The sequence below is a fragment of the Spermophilus citellus genome (genome assembly GCF_964194105.1).
Source record: "Spermophilus citellus genome assembly, chromosome: 4".
NCBI lineage: Eukaryota > Metazoa > Chordata > Mammalia > Rodentia > Sciuridae > Spermophilus > Spermophilus citellus.
In genome coordinates, this window is record NC_138185.1 from 69,060,380 (window position 1) to 69,079,495 (window position 19,116).

The 19,116-nt window shown below is 45.2% G+C and overlaps 2 protein-coding genes across 5 annotated transcripts in view; one reads left to right on the forward strand and one right to left on the reverse strand.

Annotated features, from left to right (window-relative positions):
- ZNF774 (zinc finger protein 774) overlaps window positions 1–4,375 on the reverse strand; it is a 286,859-nt gene extending 282,484 nt beyond the window's left edge. The window contains exon 1 of the mRNA XM_081290889.1: window positions 4,366–4,375. The gene's annotated coding sequence lies outside the window, so the exon portion shown is untranslated. The remainder of the gene's footprint in view (window positions 1–4,365) is intronic.
- Window positions 1–19,116, forward strand: part of ALPK3 (alpha kinase 3) — a 55,983-nt gene that overhangs the window by 6,388 nt on the left and 30,479 nt on the right. For 2 of the 4 annotated variants that reach the window (XM_081290850.1, XM_081290853.1), the window contains exons 2-5: window positions 184–222; window positions 3,401–3,522; window positions 13,749–13,866; window positions 14,477–15,740. In XM_081290850.1, the coding sequence (XP_081146976.1) occupies window positions 184–222; window positions 3,401–3,522; window positions 13,749–13,866; window positions 14,477–15,740 (1,543 nt within the window). The remainder of the gene's footprint in view (window positions 1–183; window positions 223–3,400; window positions 3,523–13,748; window positions 13,867–14,476; window positions 15,741–19,116) is intronic. The other 2 variants (XM_081290851.1, XM_081290852.1) reach the window with 2 other exon arrangements.

A 19,116-nucleotide genomic window follows, 5' to 3' on the forward strand; every position in this document is an offset into this window, starting at 1 on the left:
GTGTCCAGTGGTGAGGCCACTTGCTAACTGGAGCAAGCCAACTAAGACAGCTGGTCCCTTTTAATAGAAAGGCCTCCGGGGCCCCAGATGGTGGCCGATTAATACTTCGCGACTGTTGTTGATTTTGCCTCATCCTCTCTTTGCTTTTTTGGCCTAATGATTCCATTTGCTGTTTTTGCTTAGCTTATCAAGCAACCGGTTGTCTCACCCCAGCTCTGGAAGGTAAATGCACATTGCATTACATTTCTCGGACTGCTTTTTTCTTGGGTCTGGGCCTTGAGGGGCCAATGGGTGACTGCTTGTGCGCTAACCAGACTGCATGGGTTGAGGGGAGGGTGGGAGGTGAGAGGGTACTCACGTGAGCATGGACAGGAACCAGAGATGATGCTTGCATGGGCCATTTCAAAGGGGCACAGGGACCCAGGAATAGAGATATGGGCAGGGCTCTCAGATGCCTGCAGTGACCTCTCTTTGCCTTTGGGACAGATACCATGAGAACAGAGCAGAGAGCCACCAGTCACATGACCCACTCCTTCCTCATCCTAAGTTTTCATGTTTTTTGTAACTACATATCTAGGTTTGACACCTTATTCATCTTCTAACCATGGCTCCTGCCTTTAACATTTATATTTTCCCACAGTCCCTTAAGTTCTTCTTTCACCTTCTCTTTCTCTGAGTTTTTCCTTTTCTTGACTCCTCTCCGCTGCTGCAGACTGTGAACTCCGTGAAATCAGAGAATATCATATTACTGTATTCCTGCATTAGCTTGTTCTCAACCTGCTGCAGAGCCAGGGCAGGGCCTGAGCAAGCCCACGGTTGATGTTTACTAGTGGAAAGACTGTTTGTCCTCTTGCCTCCCAAGCTGGGGACAACTCTCTACCCCTGTCTAAACTGTTACCATCACAGTGGGAACATTTCCTGGCTACTTCCCACCCCATGGCCCCATCCCAGACTCCAGAAGATTCAGGGAGAGTGGCTACCTTTTCATGACAGAGGATGTTTTCTGAGTAGTTAACCATGTCTACAGGCATGGTTAGTGCCTACTAAGCACATGTCCTTGATGTTGATGAACATCGAGGAAACTTTGTTCTGGGTGGCTCAGGGTTGGAAAAGAGTATATCCCAACTGATTCAAAGAGTGTGGAAGTGCTGAAAGAGAAAGGATCTGGTACCTACCAAATCTAAGAGCAAGGTTAGGTTCCATTGAACATCATGAAAACCAACGATTCTGATGTTCTTTGGAGACATGTGATCAGTGAGTGATGTCCTTATGAAGTCATGGAGTGGGAAAGACTCAGAGATGTCAGGATTGGAAAGATCACTCCCAGATGTGCACAGACCTCCCTGCTTTCTAGGGGACCTGATGGAGCACACTCAGTCCATGCACATCTGAATGGTTTGGAGGATAGGAACAAGAAGCTATAGACATTCAGCAGAATATGACAGTGTATACAGTGATTTTCCCTGTCTCCCCAGATGCATCCCAAGCCCACTTCCCTAGAGGGAGGGCTTTCTAGCCACACTTAGTTTACCTATGGTTTTCTAATATAAACTATTTTTTTTAAAGATAGAGGAGAGAGAGAGAGAGAGAGAGAGAGAGAGAGAGAGAGAGAGAGAGAGAGAGAATTTTTTTAATATTTATTTTTTAGTTTTTGGCAGACACAACACCTTTGTTTGTATGTGGTGCTGAGGATCGAACCCGGGCCGCACGCATGCCAGGCGAGCGCACTACCACTTGATCCACATCCCCAGCCCTAATATAAACGATTTTATGATATAGTTTAGGTCTTTGTGAGGAAAATTCAAGAAAAGTTTTCATTCCATTCAAAATGAGTCTAGCATGAGTACTTATCTCTGCAAATTTTCTTGAAGCAGTTTCCTTACTTATCCAGTAGTGAAATGATTTTCTTAGACTTGCCCAAGAGCTTTCTCCCTAAGAGTCTAAGCAGAATATTAGATCCAGACTTGTACACAGATGAGATAGGATATAAATTCTGTAGGGGGTCATACTTAGGGATGTTTTGAATTAGTTACAGAATCATAGACATTGAATTACATTTGGCCTGGAATTTTCTAGAAAGTGTTAATGGAAGTTTGGTATTTTTCCCAGTCAGAAATTGCTATCAGTATGACAGCAGCAAGAAACATTTCTAGATGTTAATATTTTCTGAGTGTTCAAAGAGTTGATAGCTTCGGTCTCAAAAGACACTCTGTTTGAGTGACTTAGCTTATTGGACAGGTGAGTTCTAGGTGAGAGGGTACTGCAGAGAATGTTCAGAATGCATCTGACTACAGCTGTGCAGTGTGCAGGTGTGTGAGAAGTTGGGATCCCCATCCTCAATAGAATTTTTTGGGGGAGGCCTCCTGTCAACTCCCTGAATGCCCCAGTGTCTGTGGAAAAGCTACAGTAGACCCCCATCAATCCAGAAGTCTTTTTTGATTTGAGACGCTCTTCCTGGGTCTCAACCTTTCTCCTCAAACTCAAGTCCAGAACAATATTCACAGAAAAGATACACTGAATGTAGAGCTCTTCCCTGAAAAGTACTTAGGTTGCTTGTGCTCCCATAAACTCACTCCACCCCTGATGGAGAGTCACAGACAGATGACCGTTGCCCTTGGGGGACCACCTCTTCCTCCGAGACCTGGAAAAAGGCACCTTTGAATGTTTGTCTTCCTCCACAGTTCCTCCTGCTCTGCCCACTCTTTCCCCTCATTGTCCCTGCTGCTCACAGAGGGTGTGTGCCTGGGAGGGGGAGGGGGGCTGGGCACAGCTTGAGCACCACACCACCTGTCTATGTGGTTGCGCTTCATGCCTGGGAACGCACTGTGTCTGCTGGCCCGTGAAAGGGGTTGGCACTGTGGTTTGGTTTGCTTCCTGTGTCCAGGAAAGAGTGGACCATAAGCCTTGAGCAGTTTTGGTGAGTTTGTTCTGAACTCAGTAAGCCCATGGGTGACCCTGAATTCTGGGAGATGGACCATCACAGGGGCACTAAGAGTCTCTGGCTTTTGCAAGAGTGGGTCTGTTTGGCTTGGCAGCCCACTGGTTGGTCCTGGATCTGCCAGCCCTGTTTTCACTTCAGCATGTGGTGTCCAGGGATGGAGCAGGAGACTCACCCCTGGCTTTCCGGTGCTGGTCCAAGGCCCTGTTTGGGGACCAGGAGCCTATGGGCAGCAGCCTGCCTGTTGTGATGGGTGTGGGTCAAGATTTCATCCAACACCTTGGTACCATCCCTACCCCACCTGGCCAAGAGGCCCAGGCTTCCTTGAAGAAAGAAAGGGCTGGAGCTCTGGCCATAGGATGACAGACAGACATGGTAAGATTTAAGCTGTCCTGGACAAGTTCAGGCTATCGTAAGTTTCCTGGGGGAGGGCCGCTCTGAACAGCTCTTTGCCTTTCCTAGGAGCACCTTCTGCTCCATCATTGCTCAGCTAACAGAGGAGACCCAGCCACTATTCGAAACCACACTCAAGTCCCGGGCTGTGTCCGAGGACAGCGACGTCAGGTTCACCTGCATTGTCACAGGTAATGAGACTGTCTATGGTCCATGCCAAGGCCTCTGCATGGAGCAGGGTCCAGGGTGGCTGGGGGGACAGGTGTGGCGGGGTGATGGGTCATGTGTACAAAACTGTGCAAGTTGACATTTGCTTTCCAGCTTTGTCTCCAGTTTGATCTCTCTGTGTGGGCCAGTGTCCCTTTCTCCTCCCCTTCTGGAGTCCCATATATACACTGTTATTCTTCAAAATCTGTCCTTAGTAAAGTTTCCTCACCCTCAGGCATATTTACATCCCTGATGAGTTGATCTTTGAAGCCATCTCTCTGAATGCCCCATTTTCACAGTTGAGTAGTTTGTGGCTTGCAAGTGTCAAGCCTGAGAGGCAATGATGTGGTAATTCTGATTGTAGATCCTAGAGGCAAACTGCCTGACTTGGAATCCTGGCTCAGCTCCTTTGTAGTATATGGTATTAAGTAGCTTATATCACTTCTTAGCTGCCTCATCTGAAAAGTGGGAACAATAATACAATGAATTTCATAGGATTGTAAAACTGAGTTAATACATGCAAAGCATTTGGAACAGTACCTGGCATACAAGTAAGTACTATGCAAGTTTTAGGAATTAAGACTACGGTTGTTTGTATTTCACTGAGCTCCATGGTAGAATTTGGAGTAATTTTGGCAAACTAGGAAGCAGAGAATGGGAGCTGGGAGCACTGGGAAGTTGGCTCCAGGAGTCATTCCCTCCCCTCACCAAAGCACAGCCTAGTTGCAGGGACTGACCTGCCTCAGGGCCTGCAGAATATCCACCTCCATGGGTCTCTACCCCTCCCAGCTACACAGCCACCAGGTCAAGGGTCCCTATCCCAGCTTCCTTTGAGAGCCCATTTTCTCAGTTAGTCAAGGGCATGGGTGATTTCCAGCTGTGACATTTCCTGATTTTGGGGCATTCATCTACCCCACCCAGCTAAACAGCTTCTTTGGGATTGGGATTCCCATAGACAGTTCTCTGCCTTCCCTAGAACCCTGCAGCACCAGGCTGAGAACACTGCTGGAGGGACAGAGTTACCTGTATCCCCTACCTGGGCCCAGCACAGTGCATTTTGCAATATTTGTTTCCATTGTCATTGAAACCTTGCAAAACCCTGTGAAGTAAGTGCTATTATTAGTCCAGTTTTGCAGAGTTGAAAACTGCCTGGGTGACCTGTCTAGTTCCACAGGACTGGTGAGGAGGAGGTCCTGCTTTTTCTCTGCAGTGTCCACACCTGCATTTCCTTGCCACTTCAGCACTAACAGTTTTCTAGAATAAACTCTGTGGTTTCTTCTTTATTTAGGATGTTGATAATCCCTATTTTTGAAGAAAATTAAATTTTATCAAATTAATGCATGCATGTAGTTCAAATTATACTAAAAAACATTACCATAACAGTTCATGCCTCCCACGGATTTGTCTTCCCAGAAGCAATCATTTGTAGCTTTTAGTGGTCTTTTGCAGCCTGTATACATTTCCACAGTGCTGAGTAATAAGTAAATACTTCTAACTCTTGAGTCTTTTTGTGTGTGTGTGTGTGTGTGGTACTGGGAATTGTACCCAGGGATACTCTACCAGTAAGCTCTGTCTCCAGCTCTTTTTAAAATTTTATTTTGAGACAGGATCTTGCCAGTTTGCCAGGTTGGATTCAAACTTGTGGTCCTTCTACCTTAGCCTCCTGAGTAGCTGGGACTATAGGAGTAAGACATTGCACCTTGCCAGAAATTATCTTTTATATCTTCATTTTCTCTATTTCCCTTTTTTATCTCTTCCATATAGTTATAATGTGATTTTTGCTTAAAACTATATTTACTGTTTCCCTTATTATGCCTTTGTGCTATGAGTCATAGCTGAATATTGTAGTACATAATGTTATACTATAATAGTGTACTATGTTATAATCACACTGCCAATGATTATATACATTGTATATACAATATATGAGCATGTATACATAACATAATAATTATGTATACATTGTAGACTATAATCATACTGTAGGTGATTATATTTTCTCTGTTTTTCCTGAAGTTAGTGCTTTCCTTAGTTTTTTATTTGTTTAGTTTTTTGGTATTTCTAATGTTTTATTTTTCTTTTTGTTTTTGCTTTTTGGTACTGGGGCTTGAATCCAAAGACACTTTACTACTGAGCTAAATCCCCACCATCCTCCCTTTTTTTTTTTTTTTTTTTTGGTGGTGCTGGGATTGAACCTGGCCAGGGCCTTGTACATGCAAGGCAAGCACTCTCCAACTGAGCTATACCCCCATTACCCCCCATCCTTTTATTTTGGGGGGACATGGTCTCATTAAGTTGCTGAGGTTGGCCTTGAATTTGTGAATTTTCTGTCTCAGGCTCCTGAGTAGCTGGGTTATGGTGCACATCACAAGTCCCAGGTTTTTTATTTGATGGTAGGAGGAGATGTGGTCTCACTATGTTCTTAGGTTGGGTTCAGACTCCTGGGTAGGTGCATGCCCACATGCCCAGCAGCTAATTTTTCTTATACTTCTTAATATACATATTAGTTGTAGATGGACACAAACCTTTATTTTTATTTATTTATCTTCTTATGTGGTGCTGAGGACCAAACCCAGGGCCTCACATATGCTAGGCAAGCACTCTACTACCGAGCTACAACCCCAGCCCCTAAGAACTTTTTTTTTTTTTATAATTTTATTTTATTTTTTTATTTTTATGTGGTGCTGAGGATCAAATCCAGGCCTCACATGTGCTAGGCAAGTGCTCTACTGATGAGCTACATTTTTCTCTTTCTTGATTACATTCTGGTTTGGGTAGTTTCCTAGAAATAGTGCATGGGAAGTAAATGTTGGACTTTCTGTAAAAAATGTCTCTTTTACTACTTTATGCTTGGTTGAAAGTTTGGCTGGCTATAGAATTCTAAGTTGAAGATACTTTTCCTTCAGAATTTTAGAGACTACCCTCTTATCCTCTTGCTTCCAACGTTGCTGCTCAAAGTAGGAAGACAGTTTGCTCCTAATTCTTTGCATGTGACTGTTTTCTCTTTCTGGAAATTTGTAAGAGTGTTATGATATTTCATAATGATGTATTTTGATATGGGTCTCTTCATCCTGCAACACGCTTGGATGCTTTTAGTCGGAAACTGAGAGCCTTTAGTTCTTGGAAATGTGGGATTGTTTTGATGTTGATTATGTTGATTTCCTTTTATTTATTTATTTTTTGGTGGTGCTGGAGATGGAATCTAGGGACTTGCATGTGCTGGGCAAGCACTCTACCACTGAACTACATCCCCAGCCCCTTGATGTTGATTTCTTACTCCTTGTTTCTCTATTCTTGTTTCTCCTGAGGACTTACTCTCTTCTTATTATTTTATTTATTATTATTATTATTATTATTACTATTACATTGCTGGGGTAGAACATGCTGGGCAAGTGCTCTACCAAAGAATTATACCCCCAGCCCTTGTTCTGTTTTCTTATCCTCTCTCCTTTCATCTGTCTTTTGTTCTACTTTCTGGGAGATTTCCTCTGTTTTTGTTTTGTTTTGTTTTTTACTTTTGGTACTAGGGACTTATCCCAGGGGTGCTTTATCACTCACTGAGCTACAACCCTGTCCTTTTTAAAATTTTTTTATTTTGAGACAAGATCTTGCTAGGTTGCTGAAGATCTCACTAAGTTGCCAAGGCTGGTCTCTAACTTGCAATTCTCCTGCCTCAGCCTCCTGAGACACTGGGATTATAGCCACGGACAACCATACCAGGCCCATTCTGCCTTTTAACCTAGGAGCCTACTGCTTCTTTGCCTGGCAAATTCTTCTTCTCCTTTAAGGTCCAGCTCAAAGGCTGATCCCCTGGAAAGCCATCTCCAGCACTTCCAGGGGAGCCCCTGATCCATGGCACAGCTTGTTCACACTTCTGTTTCCAAGAAGATCATGAGATCTGCAAGGACAGGTCACCCCCTATCACTTCGTGCCTCTCTGGACCTCGTACAAAGAAAATGTTCAGTATTTTATATATTTGCTAGATGACCACAGTGAACCTTGACTTGTGCTGATGTCAAAATCAGTATCTTCTCTACTTTCCACATTGTCTGTTTACCTCAGCTGTGGCTTGGATGCTGTGGTAACAGCAGCTGCTCTGTCTAGGGACCACTCAAAAGGAGCAAGCCTCAGGCATAGCTCCCCCTTCTTTCCTGTCCTTTGAAGTCATGAACTCTGAGAGAAGTGTGGAGATGCCAGAAATTCATCTGGCATACATACTGGCATATATAATCTTGGGTCATTATATTGAAAACTCCCAATGTCATTATGGAACTAAGTTTTTCCTTTTTCAAGCCCAATCCAAGTAAGCAAATTATTTATTTATTTATTCATTTCAGTTGGGGATCAAACCCAAGGCCTTGTGCATGCTAGGCAAGCACCCTACCACTGACCTATATCCCTAACCCTTTTTAAATTTTGAGACAGAGCTTTGCTAAATTACCCAGGCTGGCCTCAAACTTGCAATGTCCTTATCTCAGCTGTGCTGAGTAGCTGGGATTATAGGCATGTGCCATCACACCTGGCCAGTAGAAAACTTTTATACCTTATCTTGTGACCACCAGTCAGGGCCTTCTGCTCTGGAGCACCTGCCTGCTAAGATCTAAGTCACTACCAATTGAGTCTACAGTTTCTAAGGTTCTGGCTGTCTTTCATATCCACCCCTTAGTCCATTGTTTCACTTTCCCTTTACCTGTCCCCACATACATCCAAAATCTCAGGTTATGCTGGGAGAGGATAGCATATGCTTTATAATCCCAGAAACTCAGGTAGTCTAAGGCAGGAGGATTCCAAGTTTGAGGCTAACCTGGGTGATTTAGAGAGACACTGTCTCAAAATACAAAATAAAAAGGGCTGGGGATATAATTCAGTGGTAAAGTACCCCTGGGTTCAATTCCCAGCACTAAAACCAAAAACAAGCAAAAAACAAGGATGACAAGAATGAACTCGGGTTGTCTGAGTTTTATGAGGCAGATTAGGAAAGAGGTCTCTGTCACCACCCCTTGACTGGAGTGCTGCTATCTTCACTGAGCCTGCCCATCTTGGTCTGGCATGGTGGCTTCCCTCCTCCGCTCTCCTCAACCCTCGCTGGTTCTGTGTTGGGATATGTGTGCAAGTGCATGCGAGTACATGTATGTTGGAGTGGGAGGAGGAAGCATCAGCCATAGGCAGGCTGGACGGAGGGACTGAGCCTTTAGAAAGAACCAAAGTTCCAGAATAAGTCTTTTTTAGAGAAACATGTTTACTATGGCTGCTGTGAGCAAAAAGTCATATGTTGGTCTAAGAATGCCTATTGGAAAGGGCACTGGAAAAAGAAAAAGGAAACCTGGGGCTATGTCACATGCTGCCGTGTGACCCTGCACATTACTTAGCTTCTCTGAGCCTCCTTTTCCTTTTCTGTAAAGTAGGGATTAAAACACCTGCCATTTTATAGCAGAGAGAGATTTAAATTCTGGCTCTTTTGCTTACTAGCCAGATGACTTGGGACAGGAGCCTTAATTTCATGAGCCTTGATTTCCTCTTCCTTAAATTGAGGGTTTGTAACAGCGTATTCCTCATTGAATTTTTGTAAGAATTAGATGATAATACACAAAAAGAGCCAGTCCTATAAGTACACACTTATAATCCCAGTCACCCAGGAGGCTGAGGCAGTAGGATTGCAAGTTCAAGACCAGCCTTGGCATAATTTAGCAGGACACTGTCTCAAAATTTAAAATTTTAAAAAGAGCTAGGGATGTAGCTCTTGGGTTAAAAAAAAAAAAAGTCCTGTATACGTGAAAAGCATTCATCTCAGTATCTGGCATACAGTAAGTCTTCAGTAAATGTGAACAGTTTTTTTGCACAGAGTTATTCTGAGGCCCAAATGAAATTATGTATTTGCAAGTTCTTTGAAAACTTTAAATTTTCATTTCCTTTTCTTCTGAATCTGAGCTTCTCTTAACCAGGATCCATTGGAGTGAGACTGCAGATCTCTGAGTTGGCTTCCCCAGTCAAACCTGCTGGCTGTGAAACAGAGATCATGGAGTGGGAAAGGGCAGAGGGAGGGCCACATGCTCAGGAGCCAACATGGTACTGCAGCCCAGAGCCAAATGTGTGTGTAAGCACCTCCTATAAGCACACATGTGAAAGCATGCATGTGTGAGCAGCTGAGCGAAAAGCACCCAGACCCCCCCTGCTTTTGTTTATTTTAGAATATAGATGGGACAAGGCAGTATTTTCTCCCAAATAAATTTGCTTCCAAGTCCAATGTCACTATGAAGCCCTAAGCTGTTGACCTGCACTTTGTGTAGAGGCACAAGAGGGTGGCATGGGGGCTGAGGACCCAGCCATGGGGCCCTTGGGGCTGCGCAGTCCACTCAACATCCCTCTCCTTGCCCCGCCCCTCCTCCCTCCCCCAGCTTCTCTGGACTCAGGTGCCCTGGAGGCTGAGGCGTGCTGGGCAGGTCATGGGGGCAGGGAGACTGAGCTGGGCCCTTGCAGGGATGAGATCATTCCAGGGGATGGTGAGGACACCTGTTCTGGCCCTGGCCACACACACACACACACACACACACACACACACACAGAGAGAGAGAGAGAGTGATGTAACCAGGGGCTTTAACCACAGTGGAAACATGGGGCTCACTTTACAGCCAGGGCTGCCTGAAGTTTATCCTGGTGGAGCCAGCTGCAGCCTTGCCTCCCTTGCTCCCTGCTCCTGTACACAGTTCCCCAGAGTGCCCTTTGCTTTCCCTCTCACACTCTGTTGCTGTTGGGTTTTTGTCAAGCACGCCCTTCCCATCCACTTCTTGTTTGCTCACTCATTTTCTTACTCATTTACTCACTCATCCAACAGGTTTAAGTAAGTACCCACATGGGACCTGAGACTAGCAGGAGAAAGAGACAAGGAAATAGTCTATTACAATATTATAATTAGCTATGAAGGAGAAGTACAGATGGTGTTAGAACTGATTGGAGGTGCTAAACCCAAATTTTCTGAAATTCTGCCTATTCTTTAAGTCTAATTCAAATGCCACTTACTCCAAAAGCCTTCCCTGATTTCCCAGCTGGAGTTGATTGCTCCCTTCCCTGCACCCTGAGCTCTTTGGACGGTGCTTATGTATTCATCTATAAATATTTAGTGAGTGTTGATTCCATATCAGGTGCTATTCTAGGAACTGGGGACACAGCGGTGAATAACACAGATAAATCCCTGCTGTCACAGAGCTGATATTCCACAGTGGGTGGGAGACAGTGTTGGGCAGGATGCTCATAACCTAACAAACTCATAGTGTATATCAGGTAGCAATGTATTCTTTGAAGACAAATAAACATTAACCAGGATCAGAGCTGTGTGCAGTGTGCATGCCTATAATTCCAGTTACTTGGGAGGCTGAGGCAGGTTGATTGCAAGTTCAACGCCAACCTGGGAAACTTGGCAAGATCTTATTTCAAAATAAAAATAAAAAGGGCTAGGGAGGTATCTCAGAAGAATATGAATACTCTTGGGTTCAATACCCAGTACTGACAAAAAAAAGTTGGGGATTGATAGGAAGTTCTAGGGGGGTGCATATTTTGCCCAGGGCATAAGGAAGGCTTCTATGAGGAGGTAACAGAAGAACAGAGACCCGTGGGAATTGAGTTGTGATGCTTTTGTGGTATGTTAGGTGAACAGTGGGACCACATGACTGCGGTGTGGTAGGAAATGAGGCTACTGCAGCACCCGGGCCCTTACCAGGAGAGCTTGGGTGAGACAGGAGCTGTCAGGTTTTGAGCAGAGGTATGCCATGAGCCGACTCTATTTCAAAAGGCTTATTCTGGCTGTTGTGCCAAGAATGAGCTGAAAAGAGGTCAGGATGGGAGTGATGAGATCAGCTGAGTTATTGCAGATATCCAAGTGGAGATGATGGTGATATGGACCACACTGAGGCTGGGTGGGGAATGGCAAGGTGATCACACTTGGGATCTATTCTGAAGGGAGGGCTGATGTGATTTCTAAGGGAGTAGATGTGAGCAAAAGAAAGGAATGAAAAAGGATCAGTTGGGTGCAGTGGCTCATGCCTATAATTCCCAGCAGCTTGGGAGGCTGAGGCAGGAGGATCACAAATTCAAGGCCAGCCTGGGCAACTTAGTGAGGTCCTAAGCAGCTTAGTGAAAAATAAAATACAAAATAAAAAAGGTCTGGGGGTGTTGCTCAATGGTAGAGCACCCCTGGGTTCAAGCCCTGTACTGCAAAAAAAGAAATAAAAATTTGTCTATACTTGCTATCTTTTTTTTAGAGAGAGAGAGAGAGAGAGAGAGAGAGAGAGAGAGAGAGAGAATTTTTAATATTTATTTTTTAGTTTTCAGCAGACACAACATCTTTGTATGTGGTGCTGAGGATCGAACCTGGGCCGAACGCATGCCAGGCAAGCATGCTACCGCTTGAGCCACATCCACAGCCCATACTTGCTATCTTAACTCCCCTCTTCCAACCAGGCTTTTCACTCATCACTGCATCAGAATTGCTCCTGCCAAGGTCACCCACTTGGCATTACTGAATATGATGGCCAATTCTTATGCCTACATAATGGCTATATCCATAGCCCTTTTTTATTAAAAAACTTTTTTTAGTTTAGATGGACATAATACCTTTATTTATTTTTATGTGGTGCTGAGAATCAAACCCAGTGCCTTACACATGTTAGGCAATTGTTCTACCACTGAGCTACATCCCCAGCCCCATAGCCCTTTTCATTTTTTATTTTGAGACAGGATTTTTCTAAATTGCCCAGGCTGGCCTTGAACCTGGGATCCTCCTGCCTTAGACTCCCTAGTCACTGGGATTAGTAGGTGCCCAGTTAATATACAACTTTTAAAAATACTTTTGCTGTAAAGGAGAAAGCAGAGAAATGGGGGCAGGCACTAAGGAGGATGTGGGACCAAAGGAAGTTCTTTATAAAGAAGGACAACACTTTAGCAGGCTTATATGTAGACAGAAATGATGTAATAAAGAAGAAAATTTGGATGATGTAGGAGAGAGCAGGAGCGATTGTTGGAGAGATGGCCTTGATTAATGAGAGGAGGTGGAGTCCAGTGAGGATCTGCTCTTGACAAAAGTGTGATTTGTCCACAGACAGTAGGGAAGACAGAGCGCGTGCAGGTGCCAGGTACACTGCTCCTGTGCATGGGAACATATCTTATTTTTTCTAAAGGAAGATAAATTCCCTGAGAACACAGTCCCTGGCTTAATGCTGTGTGTGTTTAAGTAAATGAATGTTAGGAGTCTTTGATTTCTAACAAGTGATGCTAATCAGTTGGAGGTAGCTCAAGAAATGAAGCAGAATTCATTGGTCAGACTGTGTGCAGACAAGGAATGGAACTAGTATTTGGAAGCAGTTTTTGGAAGCTCTGATTCTATCCTGAATGTCAATTTCATTTTCCCATCACACTGCAGACCAGCTTTGTCTACTTCTTAGTTCATGTGGCAAAGCATAACTACTTTGCCCCTTTGAGATATATTTCTAGACACAATGGTAGACTGTTTCTTGGTCCTGTTTCTCAAATCCTAGGTCAAAGGATTGGATTCAATTAGTTCTTTTGATGTCTACTACTGGGCTGATCAGCTGTGGCCAGGCGGGCAAGAAACATTTGACTGTAATAGTTGGGATCTCTTCTCTGTGGGTGGCTGGGTAGACACCTCAGTCAGTCTCACTATAGTGACTGAGTGGGTAGATAGGTGTGGAAGGGTGTATAGATGGGTGATGAATGAAAGAATGAATTGATGGACAGATGGATGTTTTAGTTGTGTTGTCAAATAATGCAGCCCAGGAACTTGTAATGAAAAGAGGAGGGCTCTTGGCATTGATGGTAGTAGTGGAATTTGGGGGAGACCTCTGAGGATGAAGCCCTTACTACAATTGAGGAGGTAAAATGGGCCACATAGAAAGAGAGCTCATTACTACCAGTCAACGATTTTTGGAAATTCTTCACTCCCATTTCTACATGAAGCTAGGAAGTTTCTCCTCCATATTTCCCTTTTAGCTGGAAGTGTAAATGTTTTCAGCTCTCACATTTTTTTCTAATTTCTAAAAATAAGCTGAGTCACACAAAGGGCCCTGTGCTTCCAGGAGGCCTGAGGCAGGTGGTCCTGTCCAATTCTTTTCAGGTGCTCTGGGGAAATCCTGGCTTCCTTTTCTCTCCTCCCACTATTTTGGAACTCACCTTTCTGAAACCCAATCTGCTTCTTTCTCAGGATACCCAGAACCAGAGGTGACTTGGTACAAGGATGACATAGAACTGGACCGATACTGTGGTTTGCCAAAATATGAGATCACTCATCAGGGTAACCGTCACACACTGCAGCTGTACAGGTGAGGGAGAGTGGCCTGTTTTGCACTCTCTGCCCTCCTAAGGGTCCTGCACCTGGATTGTGCCCTCAGAGATGGAGCAGGCTGGGTGGAGGTACCCAGGCACTATCTGAAACCAGAGGCAGGTCTGCCACTGAGTTGAACCACCTGGATAACTGTTTGCCTGCCAGTGGCCGGGATCTCCTAAGGCCAGGGTGGGAGTATTTCTGACAGTCACAGAGCTGAGTGCAACCAGAGGAGATCCTGACCCACATTTTCCATGAGGTCAGCAGCCAAAAAAAGCAACTCTGTCATCGTTACTTCACAAGGGGCTGCGCTGGTCACCTGCTTCTGAAGGGAGCTCTCCTGAGCCCCAAGTCTAATCTAATCCCTTCTGGGACAGCATGAACTTGGTCAGCTGCCACCTTCTTGTTGTGGCCTCAGTTCCTTCAATTCTAACAGAGGGTGAGGGCTGTGGTGACATCTGAGATGGGATGTGGCACTCAGGGCCCGTCTGGTGATGGGGAGGGGGCGCATGCTCAGCTCTGGAAGGTTCTGGATGTGCGGAGCGGCGGGGGGCAGGGGGGCTGTCACCTGCGGGGTGGGGGGTGGCACCTCATGCTCCTACTTCTAGGTGTCGAGAAGAAGATGCCGCCATCTACCAGGCCTCTGCCCGGAACTCCAAGGGCATTGTGTCCTGCTCAGGGGTCCTGGAAGTGGGCACCATGACAGAGTACAAGATCCACCAGCGCTGGTTTGCCAAGTTGAAGCGCAAGGCTGCAGCCAAATTGCGGGAGATAGAGCAGAGCTGGAAGCATGGGAAGGATGCTGCAGATGAGGCGGACACCCTGCGCAAGCTCAGCCCTGACCGCTTCCAGCGAAAGCGGCGACTGAGCGGGGCTGAAGTGCCAGTGTCCTCAGCCCCAACCAGGGAGGCTGAAGATGGGACCTCGGCAGCTTGGCAGGAAGGAGAGAGTAAATCTGAGCACCCTGGTCTGGGTCTGATCAACAGTTTTGCTCCTGGAGAGGTGCCCACCAATGGGGAGCCTTCCCCTGAGAATGGGGAAGATGGGGAGCATGGCTTGCTGACATACATCTGTGAGGCCATGGAGCTGGAGCCTCAGAGAGCCCCCCAAAAGGAGTCTGGGGCCAAGAAGAAAAGAAAAGATGAGAAATCTAAGCCAGATGGGCAGAAGCCAGAATTAGAGAAGGCAGCCCGAAGCCACCACTCTTCAGAAAACTCTGTCTCCAGCTCAAACAAGCCTGGTCCTTGTGGGATACAGGGTTCCATGGACATGGAAGAGGTCCAGACCCATCCTAGAGGCAGGGTGGCACGGGGACCTGAGTCTTCTGGAACAGATAGCACCAGGCAGCCAGCCTCTACTGTGGGCACTCAAGACAAGGCCCAGGATGCCTCTGCCCTAGCCCGTTCCCAGCCCCCAGCTCCTGTCCCAGCCCCAAGTGCAGACCAGCAGGTGTATTTCTCCCTGAAGGACATGTACATGGAGAACTCTCAAGCTATCGGGCCTCAGGGGGAGGAGGAGTCCCCACCCCCAAGTGTCAAGGCATCTGGAAACAGTCCCTTGGGGAAGGTACCCATCAAGGCAAGAGGTGAGGGGGCACCTGCCACCTCTGGCCAGCCTACACCCTCCTTGGCTCCCCAGCCAGCTCGGCCTTTCAACAGGAAGAGATTTGCCCCTCCAAAGCCCAAAGGCGAGCCCGCCGCAGACAGCAAGCCCATTTCTTCTTTGGGTCAAGCTCCAGAACATGGGGCCCAGAACTTAGAGAAGGCCCCATCTCAGGCTTCTGCCCCCGTGCCAACACCCCCTGCCCGCCGGAGACATGGCACTCGGGACAGCCCCTTGCAGGGGCAAGCAGGCCACAGGACTCCAGGAGAGGTGAGTGTGGGTGTTGGGTACTTGGAGGCTGCTCTGGGAAGCTGACCTCATGGAAACTCTTGCCGTAACAGCTTGGCAGCCAGTGAGCAGTGGACTATTTATAGAAGGGGGTGGGGAGGCAAGGGAGTGCCAGCCAGGAGCAGGGGACCATAGGCTTGAACCTTGCTCAGCCAATCTCCACTTGCCAGACATGTAGGCAGCACAGCTTGACTGTGTCTTTCTCTTCTGAGATGTGGGAGTTCACAGCCAAGGGGGCTGTGCCTCAGAAGAGGGAAGGAAGATGTTCTCTGGGGGAGGAATGGGCCAGTGGAGAGGTGTCCCCCCCACTCCATGGGGGGCGGGACTGAGCAGCAGGAGTGTGGTGGAGTGTCCAGTGGCAGGTCTCAACCTGAATGCTCATTAGATTTTTAAACGTACTGAATGTCTAGGACATGCTGGTTTAATCTGAGCTTATGTAAGGTTTTAGAGTCGGGTATCTCCAAACTACCTTACCAACTTGTGATATTGGGCCCGTCATAAAATCATATTAACAATACGAACTTCATAGGGCTGTTGTGAGAACTGAGGTGCTTAGCCTGACACATTAAGAACTAAATAAATAGCAGTTGGTATAAAATATTAATATTCTGGGAACAAGAGTACCATCAGTTTCTGGGGAGAAGGTAGACAACAGAGAAAAGAGGAGGTTTTGTGTGAGGTGCAGGGGTATTGGGGTGTCCACTTGTTAAGGGCAGAGGCAAATGGGTCTAGACACTAAGGAACTGGAGGAGCAGGACTGATAAGATTAACAGTAGGGTTCATGTTTTATGTTCCAGGGGCAGAGGGTGGGCAGGATTTCCCAGGGGTTTAGGGAGCAGGTGTTGTACAGCATGATAGAAAGAAGACAATAGTTCGTATGAGTTTCAAGAGTGATGGTGAAGTAGATAAAATAGATAGAACATATTTATCTATCTGTTTATTTGTTTGATTAGTGGTACTAGGAAGGGAACCTAGGGCTTCATGCATGCTAGGCAAGCGCTCTACCTCTGAGCTTTGTCCCCAGCCTTTTTTTTTTTAATTTTAAAAATTTATTTACTTTTTAAATTTAATTTCTTGATACCAGGGATTGAACCCAGGGAGCTTAACCACTGAGCCAGTAGCTGGGATTATAGGCATGCAGGGACATATTTATAATAAGAAATTATCGATTTCGTATCTGAAATTCTGATTGAATTGGGTGTCCTGTAATTCTTTTTACTAAATCTGGCAATCCTAAGTGGAGATAGCTTCTGATTTTGGCAGGAACTAAGATAGACTTTTTCTAAGGGTAGAGGAAGCAGGATTCCTGGGCTGGGGAAATAGAGGCTTTCTGAAGAACAGGAAGAAGATTGGGCAGTAGTGTTTCACAAGTGTGTGGACAGAGGACAGATGGTTTCTTGAAACAGTAAACACATGAGGGACAAGCTGATACAGCACCTCTGAGAGAGCAAAGGGAAAAGAGTGCTTGGTGGAGGTTAAGGAGAGCCCATGTTCAAGGGTGACCAGGGACATGGCTTTATTTCAGTGGATGCTAAGGCCAGACTGTGGAAACAGTTATTTCAGAGGGCTTTGGAGTGGGGCAAACCTCAAGGACCTCGGACCGGACTCTGGACTCTATTGCTTACTTGACTCTTTGTGCTTGGTCTCAGGTAATATGGGGTACTGGTGTGCCAAATTCTTGGGGGCCCAGGGAAAGCTTGCTGGGACTGCTCCACATGCCTGACAGCCTACATGTTGGACTGCAGGGCCTTTCTGGAGAGATGGCCCTTGTAGACCCCTAGGAAGTGAGTAGGCTGATTGCCAAGTCTGTGTGTGAATCTCACTTCACTGGGTATGGGGAACCCCACACCAGGGTGGCTTCATCCTCCAGGCAGGGCCCCGGGCAGGATGTGCCAGTCCCACCCCTTCCAAAGGTGGGGGATGGCAGGGGTAGTGCAGGCATCTGAGAGGTTGAATTGATTTCACTACTTCTGCAAAACCTTGTGTGATTTTAATTTTTTAAAATTAATTAAATAATAAATTTTTTTTTTCTTTTTGTACCAGGGATGGAACCGAGGGACATTTAACTGCTGAGCCACATTCCCAGCCCCCTTTTCAGTTTTTAGTTTTTATTTTGAAACTTGCTTAGGGCCTCATTAAATTTCTGAGACTGGCCTTGAACTTGTGATCCTCCCACCTCAGCCTTCCAAGTTGCTAGGATTACAGGCATATCATCATGATCAGAAATTTTTTTTTAATTTAAAAAGTTTTTTTAAAAATATACACATGAAAAATATATTTAACATAGATGCATATTTTTAAGTTGTTGCTTTTTTAGTGAACAAATTTGGTTTTTCATATTTTTATCCTATAAAATTAAAAATAAAATTAAGGTCAAGGTGTGCTAGCACACGTAATTCTGTAATTCTAGTAACTTGGGAGGCTGAGGCAGCAGGATCCCAAGTTTGAGAATAGCCTGGGCCACTTAGTGAGACCCTGTCTCAAAATAAAAATAAAAATGGCTGGTGTTATACCCTGGTGGTACAGCACCCCTGGGTTTAATCTTCAGTACAAAAATCCTATTTTTTAAAAAGAGTGGCAGAATAATCTGTCAGAACAAACCAGTTATGTTGGTATGATATTATGTGCTTTAACAAATCAAGTTTGAAGAGCAATCCTCAGAGTTGTTAACTTTATGCTAATACATATTAAAGATTCCAGCTAATAAAAAATCTTATTTTTCTGATTATAAGAGGAAATATAGAAAATATGGGAGAAGGGCTGTGCTTGTAGCTCAGTAGTAGAGCACTTACCTAGCATATGTGAGGCAGTGGGTTTGATTTTTCAGCACCACATATAAATAAATAAAATAAAGGTCCATTGACAACTAAAAAAAAAAAAAAAAAAAAAAGAGGGTCTGGGGATGTGGCTCAAGCGGTAGCGCGCTCGCCTGGCGTGCGAGCTGCCCGGGTTCGATCCTCAGCACCACATACAAACAAAGATGTTGTGTCCATGGAGAACTAAAAAATAAATAAATAAATATTAAAATTCTCTCTCTCTCTCTCTCTCTCTCTCTGTCCCCCTCTCTCTCACTCTCTCTTAAAAAAAAAAGAAAGAAAATATAGGAGAAACCCTAAAAATTAAAAGGAGAAAGTAAAATTCATCTATAATCTACTATTCAGAGAGAGCCATTATCCAAGAGATGGCGTTATATCATGGTGACTCTAACAGTCTCTAATATACACAGTTTTATTACTTTTTAATTTTTAAAATTTAATTTTCACTGTTACTCTGATTTAGTTTTTTAAAAAAATTCATTTATTTATCCTAATTTGTTATACATGACAGCAGAATGCATTTCAATTCATAGTACACATAT